We start from the raw sequence: 24,192 nt of genomic DNA on the forward strand, positions 1-24,192 counted from the left end.
CTGGGTCTGGCTCCTGGGCAAGGCCAGCAGTGTGGGCCAGGGGACAGACAGCCACGTTTGTGTCCTGGGCCCCTGGTTCTGTGGCCAGTGCAGGGCAACCCAGCACCCAACCCCCTGTGTTGCTCACTGGGCAGCATCCAGTGGTCCCCGCACAGCCCTGGGGTTGCCCAAAGCCCCCAGCACATAAAGAGCCCACACGGGACCAGTCCGGCTCTTTGCACCCCTCCCAGGGCTCCCTACAAGGACAAGGAAGAGCAACATTGACTTATGAGTGGTGTGAGGTGGAGCAGCAGGGAGAACTTCCTGGAGGAAGGGGTAAGCGGCTTTCAAGTCTGGGAAAGTGGGTGGATCACCGCGCCCTGTAGTCTCCCAGTGCCCACACTTTAATCCAGTGGAAAGGAGGTTCGGGCTCCTTAACATTTGTGCTCTCACCTCCCTCTAGATGCCCATGTTCCCCCACTTGCTCAGCTGGGCCCAGAGTCGCCTCGTCCATGAAGCCCTCCATCCGTCAACCTCGCGGCTCCTGTGCACCCATCCCAGTGCTCTGCTCCCTCAGTGAGTCATAAGGGCAGAGCCAGACAAGGCAGCTCTGACTGCCGAGTGGGGTCAGCAAGTTGCCAAAGTTCACCTGGGGGACGGCCCCTCGGACAACCCACCCGCGGGTGAGCGGAGCTTCCGTTTCCAACAGTCCGCTCACAAGTTTTTGCTGTCTGGTTTCTAAAAATGGCAGAGGGCTCATTTCTCAACATCCCCTCTGCAGAGCTGTTTGCATCTCAGTAAGAATTGAAGCCGTTTGTGGCTTTAACTGCCCACCAGTGCTTGGCCGCATTTCCACACTGGGCCAGATGAGAGCCCTGCTGCAGATAACGTTGCTCCTCAGATCGGCTCTGTGTGTGAGCCCGGGGCCGGGGGCGACTCAGGTCAGACGCGGCACGGCCTGCAGGAGGGCTAGCGTGAGCCCTCCGCAGCGGGGAGGCCTCCGCGTCCCCAGGGACCCCTCTGTCCGGGTGCCCACCCAGGCACAGCCCAGGGATCAGGCCCTGCCCAAGTCCAGCCACGGGGAGCAGCGCTCAGCAGCCCGGGCAGAGCTAGGGTGACCAGCCGGGAGACGGGGTGGCCATGCGTCCAGGGGGAGGGGGAGGGCAGGTGAGTCAGGGAAGGGATATGTGGTGACGCCTGAGGGAAGGAGAGCACCGCTCACCACGCGAGCGGTCCTGGACACCCTGGCGTCCCAGCCTGTGGGCCTCGAATGTCCAGCCTCCCTGCCCTGGTCCCGTGGATCCGAGGACAAGTGTCGTTGAGGGCCCAAGAGCCTCGAGCGTCCACCCTAGGCCTCAGCCCGGCAGCCAAGCCCTCAGCTTCCTCCCCTATGGGGGGAGGGGCAGTGCTCACGCACCCACTGGGGCCCGGGCCTTGGTGTGAGGCTGGGAGGCTGTGGGGAAGAAGCCACAGGGACAGCTGAAGGGGCCCGAGAGCTCGGCCTGAGGGCACCACTGCCTCGGCCACCTGCACCAAGCTGACGAGCGCTGGGACGTCCGTGAGCCCCGTGTGGGACCTGAGCTCAGCCCGAGGGCCATGTACGGGGCAAGGGCGACAGCGGGAGCTCAGCCCCAGTGGCCTGGAGGAGGGTGACCAGCCCCCCTGGGCCTGGGACTGAGGGCTCCCAGATGTGCATCTCAGACACACTGGGCAGGGGGCCCCCTGAGTGCCAGGTGGGGGGCCCTGGTACTCCCAAACTTATTGAGCAGACGTTTAGGGTTTAGGTCCTAGTTGGTTTGGGACCATTTCCCTGGCAGGCTGTGAGGCATGGTGACACAGGCTGAGACCCCCCCCCCCAAGGACTGTCCCCAACATCAGGCCCCCACCCTTGGGCCCGGGAGGAGGGCTCCTGGTGATGCTGCGTGCAGGTGTGGGGGCACCGCCTGCCCAGCCCCACTGCCCCCACCCCCGGCGGCTGCTGAGGCCCACACCACAGGACTGTCCCCGTCCTAGGGCCTCGGGGGGCAGGTTCCGCTCCCCCAGCAATGGGCGTCTTTGGGGGAGGTCCCGGTGCTCAGCTTGGGGTGGGTCAGTGTGGGCAGCGGCAGGCAGGGTGAAGGTGAGGCCTCAGGGATGAAGGGTGAGAGCTCTCCGGTGGCTGGCCAGCAGAGGTGAGGGCAGCACCTGCAAGGAGCGGGGTAGGCAGCCTCTCCCGCAACTCGGTCAGAGGCCTCTGGTCCCCTCAGGGGCCTCAGGAACCATTAGCCCAGACACAGCTGATCCTGCACCGTCTGGCCTGGGGCTGCGCCCTGGGGTGGAGGAAGGACCCCTGCCCGCCCCAGGCAGGCGGACGTGGTGGGTAGGGCTGTTCTGCATCACCAGGGAGAGACTGAGCCCAGGTCGAGGGGCTGGGGAGAGGAGCCCTGTGCCCACCGAGGACAGCGGCTCCCGGTGTCTGTCTGGTCAGGGCTGGGCGGGCACACCTGTTCACCAGGGGCAACTGGCAGCTCCTGGCTTAGCTCTTAATCCTCTAATGTGCCCGTTTTAAATGCAACTGGGTGTGTCCTGAGGAGGGTGACCCTGGGGGGGTTAGGACAGCAGTGGGAACGAGGAGCTAAGGCACCCCAGTAGCTGTTTCCAAACATCTGAAGAGTGCGGTGGAGTTGCACCCAGAAGCCAGTCGTGTTTTCACCATTTCCAGAGTCGTGCCAGGATGTCACGGAGTTGGCATCAAGCCGCGTGTGGCCTGTGCAGAGGGTTTCTCTCACTCGCTCATCCCTCCTGGGTTTTCATGAGTGGGCAGCTCATTTCTCGCTAGCCCTGAATAGTGCTCCGCAGTCTGGGGGGTCCACAGTTTACCCTCACCTGCTGACGGGCATCTTGGTTGCTTCTGGGTTTTGGCGATTCTGGAATCAGCTGCCGTAAACACCCGTGGGCAGGTTTTTGTGTGGACGGATGTCGTCTGCGCATCTGGGTGAATAGGAGACGGGTTGCTGGATCGTGTGGTGGCCGTACGTTTCGTTTTGTGAGAAACCACCACACTGCCTTCCGGAGAGGCCGTGCCGTGTGGCGCTCCCGCCAGTGACGCGTGAGAGCACCTGCTGCCCGCGTCCCGGCCTGCGTCTGGTGTCATCGGTTCTTATTTCAGCCACACAGATTATATCTCATTGTTGGGGTTTTTTAATATTTTGTTTATTTATTAGAGAGAGAGCATAAGGCAGGGGGAGCAGGAGAGACAGAGGGAGAAGCGGACTCCCGGCTGAGCAGGGAGCCCGACGTGGGGCTCGATCCCAGGACCCCGAGGCCATGACCCGAGCGGAAGGCAGACGCTTCCCCGCCGGAGCCGCCGGGCGCCGGGTCTCGCTGTGGTTTTAATGAGGGGTCCCCTAACGACGTACGACGTGAAGCCTGTTAATTCTGTCATCTGTTTATCTTCTTTGACGAGGTGTCTGTTCACATCCTTCACCCACTTTTTGAGATATTTGCTTTCTTGTTGGGTTTTAAGAGATCTTCATATATTTTGGAGTTTTCTTCCAATTTTTTAATGTGATAAAATGCACATGAAAGTTACCCTCTTAACCGTCCTTAAGAGCGCAGTTCAGGGCTACTAAGCACGTTCACACGGTTGGTGGCCACTGCCGTCATCCGTCTCCAGGACTCCCTTCGTGTTGCAGAACTGACTCTGTCCCCATGGAGCAGGCACTCCCGCCTGCCTCCCCCGGTGCCTGGCGGCCACTGTCTCTGTCTCTTTGAATTTGGCTCCTCCAGGAACCCCTGTAAGGAGAAGCGAGTGTTCGTGCTGCTGTGACTGGCCCCCTTCCTTCAGCACAGCATCACCGTGTGGGAGCAGGAGTCAGAACTCCTTCCTTTTTCAGGCTGAATCCCACCCCGCCATGTGGATGCTGCACTTTGCTCACGCATCCGTCTGTGGACGGACCCTTGGGCTGTTGTGAATGGCGCTGCTGTGAACGTGGGCGTGCAAACATCTCTCTGAGCCCCTGCTTTCAGTTCCTTGGGGGACATACCCAGATTGGCAGTGCTGGGCCACATGGTAGTTCTTTTTGTTTATTATACTGTTGAGGAACTGCCAAGCTGTTCTGCCCAGAGGCCCCGTGGGCAGGAAGGGACGGGGCCCACCATCGTGCTGATCAGCCTCAGGCTGGCTGAGTCATGCAGCCACCACAGAAGGTCAGACGTGGCCGGGGGTGTGGCCCCAGGCTCACAGGTGGGGCACCATGGCCCTGGGTCAGCGCCCATGGCCACTGGGGAGAGCCTCCCCGAGGCTGTCTGCTCCACGTCGGGTGATGGACGAGAAGGGCCTAGAGTGTTTTGGGGGAGCCCATAGCTTGTCCTGCTCCCAGGGGCCCAGCCACGGCCGAGGTCAGGGGAGCCCCGGGTCTGTGCCGAAGCCCTTCACAGCCTCCTGTGGTTGAAGAAAAGCAGGTCAAACAGAGGCCTGAGCAGTCCACTCCTGTCCACCCCGGCTCTGCTCCTGCATTCCCCCCTCCTGCCCTTCCTGAACTCCGTCTCCCAGCCTGTAGGGATCACCATGGGGCGGCCCTGGGGACTGCGTTGACAGCCACGTGGAAGGGACCTTGGTGGCGTTCAGGTTCCAGAACATTCTCTGATAAGAAGCCACCACAGGGTCAGGAGGACCTGTCACATCACTGCGGAGAGGCGTGGCACCCGAGGCGGACTGTGTCCTGGGAGCCGCGGAGAAGAGAACCCGCGAGGGTAACACAGCCATGAATATTCATGCCGGCATTGGACTTGCAAATTCCGAGTAATTTAAATGTCACAAACAGCGCGTGAATATCTTTCGGGGAGAAGATCTGTCAGAGAAAATGAGTCTGATCACCAGTCATAACAGAAGCAGCCTCCTCAGTCCTCAGGAAGGCGGCCAGAGGCCCTTTCAGAGTCACAGCTCTGGGGGGACGTCGTTAACGCTAATTAGGGGGAGGGAAGCAGCTGGTTCCGGGGAGGCCGTTGGCTGACGCGCGCCCACGCCCCTCTCTGCGACCGCGAGCAGACACCCTGCCGGAGGACCCCCCCCCCCGTGGTCCTCGGTCCCTCGTTCCGTTCCAGCACCCCAGGCTGGGAAGAGAAGCTCTGGGAAGGCAGGCCACGGGGGCCACCGAGGACGCAGGTGGGCAGCTCCGGGGTGGGGGGCCACCGCCCTCAGACAGCCTCTCTTGACTTGGGGCCTCAGTGGCGAGGGGAGCTCTGAGCGGGCTGAGCAGACGTGATGGTGGCAAACGTGTCACGGACATATTACCTCAGCAAAGCCCTGCGACCCCCCACCCGGCGTGGCTCACACCACTGATGTCAGCTTTAAGAGCCAACTCTGACCCTCATGGCCTCCTTCTGGCTCCTGGGACTGTCCCCACTTACGGATCGGGAGACGTCCCGGGTGGGGACGCCATTGGGCAGACACACAGCCGTGAGGGGCTGTGAATCAGGTCTGTCTGAGTCACGTCTGTGCTTATCCCTGGTGCCCCCCAGCACCCTGTCCTCGGGGCTTAGCTCCTTGGCGTAACTCTGGTTCATTAATGAGACTGGGGGGGTGATGGGGCAAGAGAGGAGGGTGCCGTCCCTGGCGCACGCCCTGTGGGCCTCCCACCCCCATGAAACCTCTGTCACCTCTGGCCCTGGTCACTCACGCTCCGGCGCGAGCTTCATGGGGGGTGCAGAGAAGGCCAGCGCTGTTTCCAGAAGGCGTGGCCCAAGCACAGGCTTCCGGGGGCCCCTGACATGCTTACCGTGTTTCGCGAAGGGGCTTCCTGCCCCTTTGTTCTTACAGGAGGGCTTCAGTTCCTGGCACGACTCTTTCATGGGTTGTTTTGAATGTCCCGTGCACACGTCCTGTTTTGGGGGTGACCTGGGGGCTGCGCTTCTCTCTCCCCCATCCTCGAAATCCTGTGTTGAAACTCTAACCCCCACCCCGGGTGATGGTATCAGGAGGTGGGGCCTCTGGGAGGTGATCAGGCCACGGGGGTGGAGCCCCCGTGATGGGGTTAGTGCCCCCATACGAAGAGGCCAGAGAGTCCCCTCGTCCCCTTCCAGCCCTGGGAGGACCCAAGCAGGGGGCCATCTATAACCAGAGCCCTCATCTCAGACCCCAGCATCCAGAGCTGTGAGAAATAGATCTATGTTGTTCGTAAGCCACTCGGGCCGCACCCTTCGTCACAGGGGCCCGAGCGGACGGCCCCTCATCTCCTTGCTCATTCACACGGGAAGCCCTTCAGGGGCTCGCGGGGGCCGGGCTCTGTCCTCACGCAGTGAACTCCGGGTGCGGGCAGCAACACACGCATGTCCGTCGTAACAGCCACGTGCCGACCAGAAGAATCAGGAGTTCTCACTCCAGCCTGCCCCACTCCTACCTGCCCGGGGAAAGGATGAGCCCAGCTCCGTCTGTGCCAGAGAGGTCAGCCTGTACCCACGTGGTCCTGTCCACACCCGGAGCTTAAACAGTCCTGCACCCCGGCCAGCCCTGGTCAGTTACGCAGATCACCATCACGGCCGCAGGTGCAGGAGGTGGCCACACGGGGCAGCGCCAGGCGGGGGACAGAGCCGATGCCTCTTTGCTTCCCACGGAGGCCGGTCGTGGTTCAGCTAGACCCCCACTTGGCAACAAAGACCCCAGTGTCACTTGAAGCCCTCCAAGTGTAACAAATGCACCAATTATGTCTTTGTGACAAACACCTTATTAGAAAGGAGATAAGACTCCCTTCACGGGTGGAGGGATGATGCAGGGGGAGTGGCCCCAGGATGAGATGCCGGCTCAGGGAACAGCCTCCCCACGAGGCCGAGTGGCCTCCATGGGCGGCCTCCATCCTGCACGGAGGACAGTGGCCCCCCATGCCCCGTGCTTCCTCGGCAGGCAGGCACTGAGACAGCTCCGTTGGCAGGCGCACAGCCACTTGGAGCTGTCTCCGTCTGCTCTAGCTGCTCTGTCCATCTGCTCCGTCCGTCCACTCCGTCCATCTGCTCTGGCCACCCATCCATCCACTCCGTCTGTCCACTCTAGCCACTCCGTCCGTCCGCTCTGTCCGTCCACTCCAACAGAGACCAGGGGCTTCTTGACAAGGGACATATGTACCTCCCCACTCTGGAGGCTGAGGTCCAAGACGAGGACACTGGTGGACCTGGTGTCTGGTGAGACCCCAACTCCCTGATCGTGATGGCAACTTCTTGCCATGTCTTCACGTGGTGGAAGGGGCGCGGGAGCTCTCTGGGGTCTCTGTTATAAGGGCGCCCATCCCATCGTGCAGGCTTCACCCTTGTGACCTAATCACCCCTGAAGACCTCACCTCCTTACAGTATGTCCTCGGGAGCTAGATTGCAGCTATGAACCTGGGGGACACAGGATAGCTCCCCTCTGGGTCACGTGAGGCGAGTGCACGCCTAGGGCTGGTGTCAGAGGGTGAAAGAGGAAATGCACGGGATGGACAGGGGGCAGAACGCCAGGCAGGGGCCTGTGAGGCTGTGAGAGGAGCCGGGTGGCCCCCAGCCAGGAGCACGAATCGGGGAGGGGTTGCCTGAGAACTGGGGCTCCAGCCAATTCCTGTTTCGGGGTCAGTTTTCTTCAAGGGGGTCTGGTCTGCACACCAGATTTGGACCCCGTGTTCGACCGCTCTCCTAACCGCAGAGCCTGATCTTCAGAGCCTTGCCCTTACCCCCTCCATCTGCAGGTTTTCATCCCTCAGCAGAAACCAGCATGATTACGAAGGCCCAGTATTCACTAGGGGAAAGTTTGTTCTGAAACACGTGCCTTTGGCGGCAGCCGGTCCAGGAGGCAGGGGCTCTGCTCAGAACCCGCAGGGCAACAGGGCAAAGGTGGGAGGCCGAGGCCCCCAGGCCCCTCACCATCGGGAGACATTTCCATGTTCAAGTGACTTCCCTGGTTCTGCATGAGCCGAAGCAAAACAGGAACACGTATGGCAGCTAAGTTCACACACGCTCACACACGGGCACGGAGACACATGCTCACACACGGGCACGGAGACACACGCTCACACACGCTCACACACGGGCACGGAGACACACGCTCACACACGGGCACGGAGACACACGCTCACACATGCTCACACACGGGCACACAGAGACACGCACACACACGTAGTCCCAGCACGTGCATGCACACGTGTGTACACACACAGAAACACTCAGATATCCATGACAAGGAGCCGAGTGCAGCATGAACATTTGCTGATTGTAGGGATGGAGGGAAGATCCCCCTTAGACATCCGCAAACCCCATCCATCCCCCCGGCCGGGCTTGGCTGCCCGGGGCTCACGCGTGTTTGACTTTGCACTTGAGTCCGACCCGGCAGCACGGAGCTGGCTGTCCTCCCTCAAGGGTTAGTGATGTGCTGCTGCTTTGCGACGTCAGAGCCGTGGGCCAGCCTCTCTCCACGGGAACAAAAACGAAAGAAAACCGTCTCCTGCCTCCTTCGTGCCCCTCACCTGGCTGGCTCTGTGGCACCGCCGGGGGGACGCACCGCAGGTGCCGTGAGTCGTCTTTACAAAACCAGCCCCAGATCCTGGGGTAGGACAGCCCAGTGAGCCACACACGATGCTCCCACTGCCTCCTCGGGCCTCCTGTCAGCGCCTGGGGCGTGAATTTTACTGACACAAGGGGTGTTTCTCTCCAAAGAGAAAATGCAGCGGTGGGGCTGGTAAATCGGAAAGCGCAGGACTCCGTCTGTGAGGCAGCGTATCAGCCAGCTCCGCTGCGTGAGGAAACAGCCCCACGCCTGCGGGCTCCAGCAACGACGCTGCCTGCGCTGCTGCGGATGCCCGTGCAGCTGGCTCCCTCCCGTGGCTGCTGTCGTCTGGGGGCTCCACGGGCCTGGATGAGTCCGAGACAGCCTCACTCACCGGTCTGCAGGGTGGGCTCCTCTTGCCCAGGCCTCGCTGTCCAGGAGACAAATCCGGGTTTCCTCACGTTGTGGTAGCCACGTTCTGAGGGAATGAGAGTGGGAAACGTGAGGCCTGGCTCAGAAGACAGCACTTCCGCTGCATGCCCCAGGTCAGAGCCAGGCCAGTGGGGGGTGGGCCACAGACTCCGTGTCTTTGTGGGAGGGGTGGCCGACCACATTGCAAAAGGTGTGTGTCCAGGGTGCTGGAAACCGTCAGCCGTCTTGGAGGGCCCTCATCCACGGGCCACCAGCTGGCGAGTTCATGGCACAGTCTTGTTAGTGGAGGGACCCGTGACAGTTGCCTCATGGCCTGGGATGTCTAGGGGAGTGCCTGGCCCCAAGTGGACACCACAAGGCCAGGGCTGCCCATGACAATTAGGAAGGCCAGCTCTCAGGACCCCAGGAGGTCCTGAGGATGGCAAAGACGCAGGGGGGCAAACATGCCACCGCGGGGCATGTGGGGGCAGGTGGCAGCTGGTCTGGGGCCAGAGCAGGCACAGAGGGCCAGAACCAGCCGTGGGGCTTGTCCAGAAGCAGCCACGTTGACCAGATGTCTCGCAGCCCAGAGGGTAGCCTCCGAGTTGTTTTTCCAGTTGTAGGAATGCTCTGTCTCCACTCAGTCCCCGTAGAGCTGTGGGTTTTTCCCTGTAGCTTGTGTTGGTGAGACTGTGTCTCCCTGTGGCTGAGTTCGTGGATAACAACAGACTGGCCACGAGGAGCTGAGACATCCAGTGCTGACCACTCCACAGTGACCACATCAGCACCTTTGAATGCGATCTGCCCACCGGCCCAGCCGGCACAGGGAGCAGGTGCACCGGGAGGCCAAGGCCGTTTCAGAGCCGTCAGAGAAAACTCATCTCACCGTGTAGGGGCCGGGATCTACAGGGCAGTAGAAGATCGCCCCGAAGGAGCCTGGGTAAATGCCCCCAGACGGCTGCACGCCTGGAACAGACCTCCCAGAAGTCGCGGTTTGCGCCTGGGTCAATAGTGGGAGGTGTGCGTCAGCAACAGCAGGAGCGAGGACTGGGTCCATCGCGGCCGCAGCCTGGCCGGCGTCCGGCGCATCGCAGTGGCCGATGGAGGCAGTGAGCTCGCGCCCTTTGCCCACCTCTGCCCGCATCCTGCCGCTCGTCCAGGCTTGGCTGGGGGAAGAGCTCCGAGACCCCGCGCTGCGGTTTTCTCCGACTCCACCAAAGCAGAACAAATCCTACTTCGCGAACGCCTCGTCTGGGAGTCGCTGCGGGGACGCACACTGACGGCGGCAGGCGGCTCGGAGGAAAGGCTCCGGGAAGACCGGCTCGTCAGATGCCAGGGGAAGCCTCTCTGCTGACACGTTTGCACAAGAAAGAGACTCATCTTGTTGGAGGAGGCCGTGGGGGGGCCTCTAACCTGGGAGGGCGTTAGAGCACAGACGCCGCGTGGGGGGTCAGTAAGGCAGGAGATGCGCCTCCGAGGCCGAGAGTCTCACTGGGTCCCCTCCTGGCCTCACGCTGATTGCCTCCTGCCTGCCACCGCCCCCGCATCCACCCAACCCTGGGTCCGGCCTCAGCCCCCCAGTTTCCCCCAACCGTCTGCTGCATCCATCCCCATGGGCACCACCCCAACGCAGGCCACCATGGCAGCTCCCCGGGCCCAGGCCCCTGCTTGCCCCCAGGCTCTACCCACCTTCTTCACCCCCTCCCCTTGCTTCTGCGATGGACTTCTGCGATGTGACCCCTGCCCAACCCCCACAGGCTCCTGAGGCCCCTCTCCTTTCTCCCACCCATTCGTGCCCCTCATCTCTCAGGACTCTGCATAAAGATTCCTCCTCCAGAAAATGGCCCCTTGTCCCCACCAGACTGCCTCACGCTCACCACTGAGTCATGTGTGTTCGCCTGTCCTCCACGCTCACCTCAGTCTGTGCAGACTGCCCTGCACACAGCAGACGCTCTGTCAATGCCCGCGAAGGTCAGACAAAGTGGGCCTGGGCACCTGGTGCAATCAGAGGATGGAGGACATGGGGGACACGAGGGATGGTACAGCCCAACGTACTGAGACACCCGAGGGGAGACGCCGGGGCGGGACGTGTCGCTGCTTCAGCCTGTGAGCCCCAAACCGGGGAGAAACCGCTGTCCCGGGCCTGTGTCCAGCTGACAGCCTGAGTCACAGGGAGGCCCAGGCACAGCCTGGTCCCCTCGCACCGCCTCAGCTGCCACTGCGCTCCTGCAAGAGAGACGAGGGCTGCTGGTGCCCGAGTGGGATGCCGGGGAGATCTCGGCAACGCCTCCCGCCGCTTGTCTGGGCTCTCGGGACCGCGAGGCTTCCCGGAGTCAATCAACCCCTCTGGCTCATGGGCTTGGAGCTCCAACCGCACCAGGCATCCAGCCCCAGGGCAGTGGGGTCCTGCCGGCAAACCACCCTTGTGCCACAGGCCGTGTTTGTCCTGGTCCTCAAGCCGTGCCCGTTCCTGAGGACCAGGGTCTTCAAGATGGACCAGCCCACCCCCTTCTTTACAGACAAGAAGCAGGCCCAGCCCGAGAATGGACGTGCTCAGGCCGTTTGGCACGGCCCAAATCCTGGCTGCCTTGCTCTTCTGCATCTAGAAACGGAAAGCTGGACCCTTCTCGCCACAGTGGCCATCTCTTGCACAGAGGACGGCATGTCTCAGGTCCGCCAGGCCTGTTTACTGTTTCAGAGTCCGTGGCTGAAAGGGGGAAGCAGAGTGGGGCCCCATTGGTCACATGGCCATGTTCTCTTGGGGATGGAAGGAAGAATGGTCATCCGGGAGTCTGCTTTGGGGAAACTGGGCAGTCAGCGTTCCTGCTTACTTAGCTGAGAACTACAGCCAGGCCTCTCGTTGAGTGGGGCTGGGTGGGAGCCGTGGCAGGGGACCCCGGCACTGTTCCTGAGGTCACAGCCATCCCGGGTGGAGGCCCCAGAGGAAGCCTGGCTGGAGTATCGCTGCTGGGTGTGAAGCCAGAGCACGGGGTCCCCGCAGGCCTGGAGCTGGCCAGCTTGGGGAGAAAGCAGAGCCACGTGCAGCCCTAGGTAGGCTTGGGGGTGCGGGCGGCCACTCCCCGCCCTCCTCCCTCACACCGGCCACCGCACTCCAGGTCCACCATAATCAGATTCACCTAAAGCAGGGACGGAGCACTAATTCTATTGAAAGGAGCAGAGACTCTGGGTACAGAGCCAGATGTCCACGGGAGCCCAGTGACCAACTCTGCCAGGGGACGGTAATTTGAAATTGGGAAGGACAGGATATTTGCTGAACTGCCCACACAATGACGTGGCAAGAAAACACTGAAGGTCTCGGGTTCACCTGCTGGCGATGCCGGGAGCATGGAGAACAGGGCGGAGGAGGAGGACGGTCCCCAGCCGAGCCCTGGCTCCCCACCACTCTCCTGACCACGCTGCTCAAGTGCCCTCAATGCCTGCTCCTGCTTGGGCTTGGACTCTCCACCCTACAGCACATGAGCTCCCCGTCTCACCGAGCCCCAGTGTCAGGCACGGCCGAGGGGTCTCTGAACTCCCTGGAACCCCACCCCCCGGCGTCCGGGTGTGGCCCCCCCACCCCACCCGGGGTCTTGATCAAGACCAGGTCCCCATGTTTTCCTGGCGTGGAGCAGAGCTTTGATGTCTTGAACTCTATCAAAGGCACCTGCAAAATCTCTAGAACGTTCTGTGCTGAGTTGGCACCACGTGTCACCCCTCAGAGTCACGTTAATTCCCTGCACATCAGGAAAATGCAAATGCTTAGCAGACCTGATCAAATTCAGCTCCTATTTGAGTTCTAAAAACTGGGAGCCACCGTGCGGGACAGACGTCATCACAGCGAGGAAACAGTCGCTGTCACGGCGTGAGGTGCGGGTGGAGACAAGAGCTGGGCACACCCCACGTGGACTGTGGTCTCCGTGTGTTAGGGGACCACGGAGGCACCTTCCTGCCTTTCTGTTGGGCACAAAAGCAGGGGCCGCGCCCCAGGGTCAGACAGCCACGCACCGCTCACTGTTCTGCCGCCTGTCCTCGTCAGGGATTTTTAAAACCCGTGTGTTGCTACTTAGCAGATGATCTGAACATTCTCATGGGCTTTTCAGCCAGCAGATATTTGAAAACATGGCGAACAGACCTTCAGCCCGCACCCCTGACGGCTTGCCGCACCGCACAGATGGCCTCCGTGTGGTTTCGAGAGGCGGCGGCATGACCGAGAGGCAGCTCGCCACCCCAGCTGCTGTGGAGGCTAATGAGCCAGGCCCCCGGTGCCCCTCCTGGGTGCTGCCCGGGGGAGGGCCCTCCTGCTCATTCTGGAGCCTCCCCTGTCCCCAGGAAGGGACCGGCATACTGGGAAGGCTGTTTCCCTAATCCGATTGAGGGTCTCCCGGCAGCCCAGCTGGTGCCAGCGCGGCAGCACGGCCAGGAACAGACAGGATGTGGCTCCGGGGGGCTTCTGTTTCTTCAGGTCCGTTCTCAGACAGCAGGGCTGCTGGCCGCAGGAGCAGCGGGCGGGGTGGGGGAGCGCCTCCCACACGGGTTACAGGAGCTCACCTGCCCCTCATCAGGACAGGAAGGGTCTAGAGATGGCGTGTTGTGTTCCCAATGGTGCCTGCTCCTAGCTGGCTTGGGGACCCCCCACCCAGGTCGCCCCCCACCCCAGCCCAGCCCAGGTCCACCCACTGCAGCCCAGGTCCCCAGTGCAGCCACAAGCTTGGTGTCACTGTCCATGGTGCTGAACCCCCAGCTTCCTGGGCTGGATCCTTCCCTCCCTTTGAGGCCCCAGTAACTCTGGTCCAGCGTCTCCCAGAAGATCCAAGCCCTAGAGGAGCGTGGGGACCGTGGCGGAGCAGACGGGAGATAGAAGAAAGGAGAGAGAAATGGACAGAGGTTCAGTTGTTCTCAGAAATTTGCAGTCACCCCAAAACTGTGTCCTCTCTGGGCAGTTGGGGGCAGGGCACGCACCCAGCAGAGCTTCACTGGTGAGGATGTGGTCCCGCACCGGGTCCGACTCTTGCCCGTACCCAGTGGATGCATGTTCCTTTCATCCACTCCCGGCCTGCAAACCGGCCCCGTGACGTGGGAAGCGGGCGCTTCTGCTGTGGGTCGGACTGGGTCCGGGCTCATAGGTGGGTCTGGGTTGCTTCGTCTATAAAGTGAGCGTGCCGATAGCTTCCACCTCATGAATTCCACGTGCGTGTTCGATGGAGTGCCTGCAGAGCGCTGAGCATGCTGCCCGGCTCATGACAAGCGCTGCGTTCATGCTTAGCCACAGGCTGAGTTTCAGCTAGAAAGGGGGGGTTAGAGGTGCTCAGAAGGTCCTTTTTATATTGCACCAACATCTGCTTGTTCGAGCGAGCAGTGGTGGGACGGATGGTGTTGGGTCGAGAGCGAGAGCCGGAAGCAGGCGCCCTTCCCATGGAGTCCTCCTCCCTGCGGCAGCCTTTCAGACACTAAATATGACTCACATGGCCTCTCCAGGTCACGTACCCCATCCTGTCCCTGGTCTCCCACCTGTTGGTTCAGAAATGTCAGCCGTTCCTCCCCAGAAGCCCAGGCCGGTGGCCAGCGCTGACCCACAGAGCAGTGTGCAGCTGGGCGTTGGTCTGTCTGGTTTTCCGGACGGGTATCCCCGAGTAATGTCCCCTGCTGGGTGGCAGATCCCAGCAGCGTCTGGAGCGTCAAGGAGCTTGTTAGATGAGGAATGGGAAATTCTGGGCTGTGTCAGCTCGAAAGACTCTTTTCTTATCTTTGGCCCCCTCCTGAAATGAGGACATAGCCCTGAGATCTGGCCCCTTATGCCTCTGGCCCTTCCCAGTCCTGGGGGTGCAGGGAGGCCTGTGTGATTTTCATGTGGCCACAGGAGCAAGGGCCCCGGCCCCTGTCACGGGGCACATACATAGAAGCAAACCACGTGTCCCACGTATTCCAGTTCTGTGTGCTCAGTTCAGGAGGGCGTGACAGCAGCCTCCCAGCCTCCTAGCCCTCCCGCCGTCAGCCCGTGCTGGCCTCGGTTGGGGTTCCCTCCTGGGCACGGTCTCCTTACTTCGCACCAGCCGTTCTGCGCTTGCTTTCTTCACTCATCCAGAGCCCTGGCACGCCCGGTCATGCTCATTCCTGATACCAGCAGAGTGGCTCGTGGTGCGGGTGTGCCGTGGCTTACCAGCCAGCCCGAAGGGTGGCCCCTGGAGCTGTGTCCGGGGTCTTGCTGTACAACCGAGTCTGCTCTGAGGGAGGGTGACACACCACACTCTGGAACGACTGGCACCGCCGTCCCTGCTCTCAGCAGTGGCCGACGAGGGCAGAGCGTGCTGGGCGTTGGCTCCTTCACGCTCGCTGGGTCTGACGAGGTTCTGTCCCCCCTGGAGTCTGACCTGGAGTCTGGAGGCGGCCACCTCTGTGAGCCTGGGCCTGGCTGGGCCAGCCGAGGAGGTCCCAGCAGTCTCTCCTTGGGGAGTTCGAACAAGAAGCTGAACCCAGCCGTGTTTTGTGCTTTCCCACTCACCACAGCTGGGTTCTTGAGCCTTGAAGCAGGGTGAGCCCAGGGCCCAACTCTTTATTTAAACACATGGGATTGGGGTGCTGGGGGGCTCAGTCGGTGAAGCGTCTGCCTTTGGCTGAGGTCACGATCACGGGATCCCGGGATCGAGTCCCGCATCGGGCTTCTTGTTCGGCAGGGAGCCTGCTTCTCCCTCTCCCTCTGCTTAACTCCCCTCCTACTCGTACTCGCTCTCTCTCGCGCGCTAGCTCTCTCTCTCTCTCTCTCTCTAATAAATAAATAAAATCTTAAAAAATAAATTAAATAAAATAAAAAATAAACACATGGGATGAAGTAGAGAGAAAAGGGCTACAGCACAAAACAAGATGGTTCTTCAGAGGAACTGAGCAGTGGGAGGAGGCCCTTTGAAGGCGGAAGGTGAGGGCTCTCAGTGGAGAACCCCTTGCGGACCGGGGGCCCGGGGCCGGGCGAGGCTCCCTGCACCCACAGTGGTGTCAGTCACCTGCTTGCCAGCCTGCCGCGTGCATCCCCCGGTACTGGGGCAGCTCCCGTTCCAGGCGGACCCGCTGTCCGTAAACGTGCCTCCTCTTTATTGCTTCACGGTTCCCCTCCATCCCCTCACGAGATGACCGATGCTGGAGTCGGGGCCCAGCCCCGAGTCCTCAGACAGGACTGGCCATCCCAGCGGCTCAGAGCATCCTGACGCAATCCCCACGCTGAAGCCCCCCACCTGCTTCCTCGGCTCTCCCAGTAGTGTCCTGGGCACCACTGAATTCGAACCACGTCACAGCCCTGAGCTGAGCGCCCATACTGTCCCGCTTTCAGGAATGAGAAAGCCGAGCCTGACGGACCATTCTGGAACGACCCAAAGCCACAGCTCGAGGCCAGTGCACAGCCAGGGCTGTCTGAGGCCAAGGTCCACACCCCAGCACCCCCCAACCCGTACCCAACCAGGCGCCCTCGCTTCCTGGGGGCCCCCCTGCCCCAGGAGTTTCCAGCTCTGGCCTCAGCTGCAGAGCCCAGAGGCGGGGGAGGGAAGGAGGGGGGCAGGGAGGCATCCGAACGCGTGGCTTTGTGCTCGGAAGACCTGTCCTCCCCCAGGCAGCCTGCCCGCTGTGGTCAGAGCTCGCCCATCGGTCAGTCGGGGCCACGGGAGATGGAGGACAGGCTCTGGGACGGAGGCGTTGGGCCGACAAAGCCCGACCTGGGTCTCTGCTGGCTCCGGGTCTGGAATCCGCCTCCTGCCGGGCCATCTGGGTCCACCTCGAAGCCGCATGGCCTAAACGGACAGTGAGGCGGGGGACCAGGGTCTTGGGAATATTTGGAGGTGAGGTAAGACAGGAATTTCTCCCAGGGATGAGAAAATTGATTTTTTTTCCCCAGCGTTGATTTTTTTTTACAGCAAAACTTTATAGTAGTGGCTGAACGACTTTATTTCTCTAATTCCAAAAGCTTAATATGTGTGATGAAAAGCAGGATTTCCACGATTCTTCTAGTAATTTTCTGGCCTTAATTTCTAGATTTTAATCTTTGCTCCATCCGAATTTTTTTGGTGTGGGATCTCTGTGCGTTAGGGTACAAGTTTCGGGAACCAATTCAGATTGTCCCAAGAGGAATAAAGAACCCTTTATTTTGCTCTATAAAAACTGCAAGTCTGGGAACAGCGTCTGCGAACGGCTGGGACCCAGGAGCTCATGCACCCTCCTCCCACTCGGGCTGGCTTTGTTCTGGGCAGGTCTCCCCACCAGGTGGGAAAACCGTCCCAAAGGTTACAAAGGCATCTTCCCCACCCCTGCGGGCTCAGCAGGATAAAAAGGTCACGTCTTTTTCCTGAATAAAAGGCCTGCTGGAGGGTGGGCCCCTGGGGGGGGGCAGTTTCAAGGAGGCAGAGGGAAGTCCTGGGAAGGGGGCAGAGGCCGCAGGCCCTGGCTTTGCAGGTGGTCACCCACCTTCTCCCTCTTGCTTAGAGTGACTTTGCGTCGCTGGGCGCCATTCCTGGCCTCTCTCTGTGCACCCACCTCTCTGTCCATCCATTTGTCGTGCCAAACGGTTCTCACAAAGTCTCTTGTGTGTGTCGGGTCGTTGGTAAGTGGGCGGTAAATTCATGTCTCCCCATCTGGTACTGACCCATCGCTCCTCCTTTCCAGAACTTTCCTGGCTATTCTTACATTATTTGTTTCTAGGTGAGTTTTAGAATCAGCCTGTCTGTTCGCAGGTCTTATGTGTTATTGGGACAAATGCGTGAACCAGGCACGGCGCCCACACCTGCACCTGTCTGTCTGGGGAGGCCCTGGCCTCCCGCACCAAGCTTTCCTGCCTCCTGTGGCAGCATCTGCACATTTCCGGAGCTTGTGCACGAGGCTCAGGAGATGTGGTCCTGTTTGCTCCTTGGGAGAGGGCGGGCTGCTCCCCTGTTCCCAGAAGTGGGGGGTAGAGTGCAGGAAGGAGCCCCCATCCATGCTGTGAGCTTTGGCAAGAGAAGGCAAGCCCTCAGAGTCAGGTGTGCCCCGGGGGGCCCCCACAATCCAGATTCTGTCCCGGTCTCCCGGCCGGACGGGCAGGGGATGTGGAGGAAAGACAGTCCGCCCTCTGGCAGCCAGTGCTGGCCCAAGCCTGCGATCAGGGCAGCGGGGTGAGGCCTCTCCTCACTCCGGACTCCAGCACAAGGGCCTGGACTTCTTCCAATGGGGCAACCACTGGGGCCTCAGACCACACCCCACAGGCCACCGAGCTGGGCCGTGGCCCACGGCTTACAGCCCCCACCGGCCCTCAGAGGCAGCGATCTTCACTGCCCGTGCTCGGCGAGGTACGGATCTTAAGTGTTTTGACATTTAAAATCTGTGTTGGATACATTTGTTCTGTTTCAATTCTGCGGGGCCGAGGTGACTCACAGGGAGTTAGTCTGTCTCCCGGGCCCTGGCCCAGCGTTCTGCTGCGCCCTGCCCAGCCTCCAGCCCAGCAACAGCCTCAGAAACCTTCCCCAAGCGGCCTCTTTGCCGGTGCCAGCTCTCACCGCCGTGCGGAAGGTGGGCTCCGAACGGCAGTGAAACCAAGGGAGGTGGGAAGGGGCCCCATCCGGGACCTGCCTCCCACGCTCAGTGGACACAGGATAGAAGGGTGCCTGGCAGGGGCGACTGTCAGAAACCCGTGCAGGCAGGCAGTGAGCGATGGGCGCTGGGGCCAGCAGGTGTGGGAAGGCCCCCTCCCGAGGCCCTCAGTGGCCTTTTTCTGGCCTGTGCGTCCTCCCATTTAGCAGAGCCTTGTTCAGATGGAACCAAAGACCATCCTCAGGCCACCACCTCCAGGAAGGTCTCCCGATCTCCCAGGCGGGGCCTGCAGCACTGTGAGGGGACAGGACCTCTGGAGCTCTCAGCTGGCGCCCTCAAGGGAGCGGGCATGTGAGTCTGCCCTGTTCTGGACAGACGCCCGACCGCCAAGACGGCCGCAGAACAGACCTGCCCGCAACCTTGGAGGCTGCTGGGGCTCGCCGTGCTGGGGCTGTGCTCTGCCTGTGTGAGCAGGACGGGGGTGCGCTCGTCCTTACCCTGGTGAGACCGTCTCTGTCGTACGATTGAGGACGCTCGGGCCGCAGGCAGACCGGGTCAGGGGCTGGCAGGAGGGGCCGCCTGGGGCCCAGGGAACCCCAGATGCCGACCCCTGGAACTTTGCAGGGGAGTCACAGCGTCCAGGCCGGAGCCAGCACAGGCGGCCTCTCCAAGTACAACCAAAAGCCTTTGCAAAGTGAGGTTCAGGACGAACACGTGGAGAAGCCCAGCAGGGGCAGCGACGAGCTGCTGCTGCCTCCTCGCGCAGGGGAGGCCACGCTGCACCAGCCAGGGAGCAAGGGCGCCAGACAGCAGAATGTTCAGGATGAACAAACAGCCAACCAAGGCTTTAGGCCACTTGACGCCGTTACCCCACTGCCCTGGGAGGTGATGTCAGTTTTAGCACCGGCCCCCTGAGAGACCTGATCCCCATCGCCCATCAGGGCACCCCTGCAAAGGGACTCCAGGGATTGGTCTCTGCCGGGTGACCTGGCAGGGCCAGGTCAAGTGTCGTCCGGCCCCTCGGCCTGTCTAAGGCTCAGTTTCCCCAGATGCAAGTGACGTGGAAGTTAGAGGTGCTTGTAAGAAGCTCTTTTCAGTGAGCCGAGAGGCAGTGGAGTGGGGCAGGAGGAAGGGTCTTCTATATTTGTCCAAACACGAACTGTCTGCATGCATGAGGGATGCTGGGCTTGGCTGTGCTGGAGGAGAGCCCAGGGCTCAGGGACTGCAACCATGACACGTCATGTCCAGACCTGGGAACAAAGAGCACAGCCCTTCCCCGCAGCTAGGACACACCAGAGTTTGTACTCCACACTGTCTGTAGGCTGAACCCTGTGCAGAGGGCCTGCTGAGGTGGCAGAGAGTCTGTGAACCCCTTCTAAGCCAGGGGTGGGTGGCAAGCAGGCAGCAGGTGGAGTGTGTGTCTGCCAGTCTGCTCCAAAAGACCAAGCACTTTCCATACTCCAGACCCCAGCCTGGTGGGGCCGGCAGCAGGGTGGTGTCCCCTCACCTCAGCCTGACAGCTGTCCTTCTCTGTCTCTCTGCAGATTAATACCTTCATGTCCTTTGTGTTTCCCATGGTGGTCATCTCCATCCTGAACACCATCATCGCCAATAAGCTGACCATCATGGTCCGCCAGGCAGCGGAGCAGGGCCAGGTGTGCACAGTTGGGGACCAGCACAGCTCATTCAGCATGTCCATCGAGCCTGGCAGGGTCCAAGCCCTGCGGCATGGCGTCCGGGTCTTACGTACGTAACCTCTGGGCCCTCAGGGGCGGGTGGCAGGCAGGGGCCAGTAGAGCAGTGAGCTTCACACCACCAAAAAGGGCAAAGTATGAGACCCAGGAAATTAGAGCAGTCCCAGCAGAGACTCAGAAGGCTGGCTCCACCCAGGGATCAGTGCTCTTTACTCTACCCACTCATCTTTCCATCCACCCGTCCTTTCATCCATCTCCATCCATCTATCCACCCAACAACCCATCCTGCCATCCACTCATCCATCCACCTATCCGTCCATCCATCCATCCACCCATTGACCCATCCACCCATCCATCCTTCCATCCAACCACTCATCCATCCATCCATCCGTCCATCCATCCATCATCCATCCATCCATCCGTCCATCCATCCATCATCCATCCATCCATCCGTCCATCCATCCATCATCCATCCATCCATCCATCCATCCATCCATCCATCTTATCATTCATCCATTCACTGATTCAGCAAGTCTCCTGGGCATGGACTCTGGGTCAGGCAGCTTCCTCACAGCCATGAGCAGCAGAGGTGAGTGTTACCGTATGTGCCAGGCAGTCAGATGCCAGCTGGAGAGGCATGAAGTGCAGCCCCTGCATAGTGACCCACATTCCCGTGAGGAATCCTGAAGACCAGCCCTTACAAAGATCACAAGCCAGCCCCCATCGCAGGAGAGCGTGGGGTGGAGCCTGTGCCCGTGTGGGTTGTGGCACTCCGTGTGTGGGCCTGGGGGCCGGGCTTGTGCCCAGAGACGCCATCCTGGAGGAGGGCTCTTTCTCAGAACAACCTGCCCCTACTGCTGAGGGCAGTCCCGCCCGGCCCAGCCCCTCCCCAACCCCAACCACCTACCTTGTGCCTCCCAGCAGCCCTCCCGTTGCTGTCACCCTCACCCCTGCAAACAGGCCTCTGGACCTCTGCCCCAGGCCACCTGTCCCTCAGCAGCCACTGCTTCTTGGAAGAAAGAGGTCCAGAGCGGCACTATCCAACAGGAATACCACAGGGTGGGAGATGGTGTCTTACTGTGGCTGGGTTCTCATTTATCACATGATGAGTGACGTTGAGCACTTTTTCATGTGCTGATTGACCATTTGTGTATCTTCTTTGGAGAAATGTCTGTTCGAGTCCTTTGCCCATTTTTAAATGTGTAATTTGGTTGTTTGATTTTTGCTGTTGAACGTTCATTCTCTGTGTGTCCTGGATATTAATCCCTGGTCAGATGTGTGACGCACATACTGTCTCCTGTTCCGTGTGTTACCTTCTCGCTCTGTTGACTGTGTCCTTCGATGCAGAGTTGCTCATTTTTACGTGGTCCGGGGCGTCTACTTTTCCTTCTATTGTCTGTGCCTTTGGCCCTGTGTCCAAGAAGTCCCTGCCAGATCCAGTGCTGTCAAGTTGGTGCCTGTCATTTTCCTCTAAGGAGTTTGTACTCTTAGCTCCTACGTTAGATTCTGATTCACTTTGAGCTAGTTCTGTACATGGTGTGAGGTAGGGGTCCAGCTTCCTTCTTCTGCATGTGGCCGTCCTGTTTTCCTAGTGCTGTGTCCAGTACAATGGTCTGGCACCTTGTAGGAAATCACGTGCCCGTATCTATGAGGGTTATTTCTGGGCTCTCTGTCCCATGGTCCCTGTGTCTGTCTTTAGGCCAACGTTTAGGGTTAAGTCTTCTGTTCACAGAACAGGACCCTTGTCTCTCTGTGTCTCAGGGGCTGTGGTCATCGCCTTCGTGGTCTGCTGGCTGCCCTATCATGTGCGGCGCCTCATGTTCTGCTATGTTTCCGATAAGCAGTGGACCCCGTGAGTACCAGGAGCCTGGGGCAGAGGGGGGAGGCTCGGGCTGGGAGAAGCTCCCCAAAACAGATAGGTGTGGGACGTGGGGGCTCTGAACAGAGCAGCTCGGGGCAAGGGTGCCAGTCAGAGGTCCCCGTGTGTTCCTGGTGTGGCTGTGAATGGACTGGGGAAGGAAGGAAGAAGGCCACGGAGGGACAAACGCTACGGGGCAGGTTACAGCAGAAAAGGAAGGCAGCCCCTAAGAGAGTGGGAACGAGACAAGTTTAGAGACCTCTAGAGAGCGACAAGGAAGGGCTGACCCTGCTGGATGTTGAGGTGGGAGTGTGGCAGCTGTCTGGGCACCCTAGACCACCCCCAGGCTGGGGGAGTCGCTAGGTGCCCTCCAGGCCTAGGAGAGCCACACCCAGGCTGTGCCCTATCGCAGCCCAAGGACACACAGCAAAATCAAAAAGGAAAAGCCTGGGGAGGAGTTCGGGAGACCAGGCACGGCTTCCAGAACCCTCTCCCAGGCTAATTGCCCCAGAATGAGCTGAGGCCACATGTGAAATGCTGTCTCCCGGGAAGCTGGCCAGAGGCCCAGCGCCCAGGGCTTGTGCTGGGGGCCAGCCACGTAGGCACCCCTGGCTGGCAAGCGCCCGAATTCCAGACTCCCAGGAGGAAGGAGCTGCTCAGCGTAACCACATTGTTTGCACAAACAGTTTAAGCCCAGGGAGCCTCTCCGCTCAGGGGACAGCGAGTCCCTGAGATCCAAGCTCCCAGACAGCAGCGAGGCCTGCTGGGCCAGGAGGCCCTTCCCAGATGGCAGCCCGGGGCCCACTGTGCGAGCTTTTCTCTGCATAGCTCAGGGCCTGGGCTGCCAGGTTCTTCACAGTGACGGGGAAGCACCGGAGCGGGCAAACCTAGGACGGAGGAGGACAAGGTGCAGGCAGCAGAGCTCAGCCCCAAGTACAGGCCTTCTGAAACTCAGCGCTGCCTGCTGGTAAAGTGAGCTGCCTGGTGACAGAGTGAGGTCCCTGTGAGTAGAGGCAAGCAAGCTGAGGGGGTTACACAAATGTCCAGGAGGCAAGGAAGGGGTTTCTGCCCTGGCTGTTCGGTGGAGGCCAGGGACCAGTCGCGCCCTGCAGCCCTGGCAGGCTGGGATTCTGCACAGGGAAGGGCAGGCCAGGTGTCCCGCAGGGAGAGGTGGAGACGGGCCAGGCAGGGCAGCCACAACCTAGCTCCGCTGACCGGTACCAGCTGGAATGTGGGCAGAACTTCCAACGTCTCCAGAGAAGCGAGAACGCGGAGTTTATTATGAAATACCCCCATGTCAAAAAATTTACAAGTAGTTTTTACAGTTTTTGTCCCAAGCCAGCGAGCGCGAGCGTCCGCGGCCGCAGGCCAGGCGCTGCAGGGTCCGCGCGGGTCTGAGCGTCCCTCCCTCGCCCCTCCCAGGCTCCTCTACGACTTCTACCACTATTTCTACATGCTGACCAACACGCTCTTCTACGTCAGCTCCGCCATCAACCCCGTCCTCTACAACCTGGTCTCCGCCAATTTCCGCCAGGCCTTTCTGTCCACCCTGGCCTGCCTCTGTCCCCTGTGGGGGCGCAGGAGGAAGAGGCCAGCCTTCTCCAGGAAGACCAACAGCGTGTCCAGCAACCACACCTTCTCCAGCAACGTCACTCGGGAGACCCTGTATTAGAGCCGGGCGGGGGGCCTGGGGGGGCCGGGAGGGCAGGGGAGGGGGCTGCCGCTTGGTCCCCACCCCCCCGCTCCGCAGCCCCCCACCCCCGGAGCAGGAATGGGGCTCAGCAGAGGCCTGGGACCCGGCGCCCACCTCCAGAGGCCCCCATTTCTCTCAGCGTCTCCCTCAGCCCCCCCACCCCTCGCTCAGCGCCTCTTTGAAAGCCAGGGAGAGAGCGCTCCTCTCCCAGATCCAGAAAGGCCTTTAATGAGAAGAAATTAGCGGTGGGTGAAAGGCAGACTTCTTTGTTCCCACACCACCGGGTGTTTCGAGAGGACAGAAATGAAAGGCACAGGCCGGGCTGGGCAGGCGTGAGGAGCCGGCCGCCCCGAGAGGCGGGGGCGCTGGGAGGAGTCCGGCTGGCAGGGCTGCCGCGGTCCTCGGGGTGAGGAGAGGGCCTCGACCCTCGTCTGAGATGACAGGCACCCAGGCTCCCACCTCGGCAAGGGCGATCGCCAGGAAGCTTCGAGGTGCCCCGAAGGACAGCTGGGGGTTGGGTGGGTCAGGCACC

At 60.8% G+C, this 24,192-nt stretch overlaps 1 protein-coding gene across 1 annotated transcript in view; it reads left to right on the forward strand.

The window, feature by feature from the left end:
- Nucleotides 1–23,639, forward strand: part of NTSR1 (neurotensin receptor 1) — a 40,552-nt gene extending 16,913 nt beyond the window's left edge. Inside the window, exons 2-4 of the mRNA XM_008688205.2 lie at nucleotides 19,960–20,161; nucleotides 21,871–21,961; nucleotides 23,390–23,639. Of these exons, the coding sequence (XP_008686427.2) occupies nucleotides 19,960–20,161; nucleotides 21,871–21,961; nucleotides 23,390–23,639 (543 nt within the window). The remainder of the gene's footprint in view (nucleotides 1–19,959; nucleotides 20,162–21,870; nucleotides 21,962–23,389) is intronic.
- Nucleotides 23,640–24,192: the final 553 nt, after the last annotated feature.

The sequence above is a fragment of the Ursus maritimus genome, unplaced genomic scaffold (genome assembly GCF_017311325.1).
Source record: "Ursus maritimus isolate PB19 unplaced genomic scaffold, ASM1731132v1 scaffold_22, whole genome shotgun sequence".
Taxonomy (NCBI): domain Eukaryota; kingdom Metazoa; phylum Chordata; class Mammalia; order Carnivora; family Ursidae; genus Ursus; species Ursus maritimus.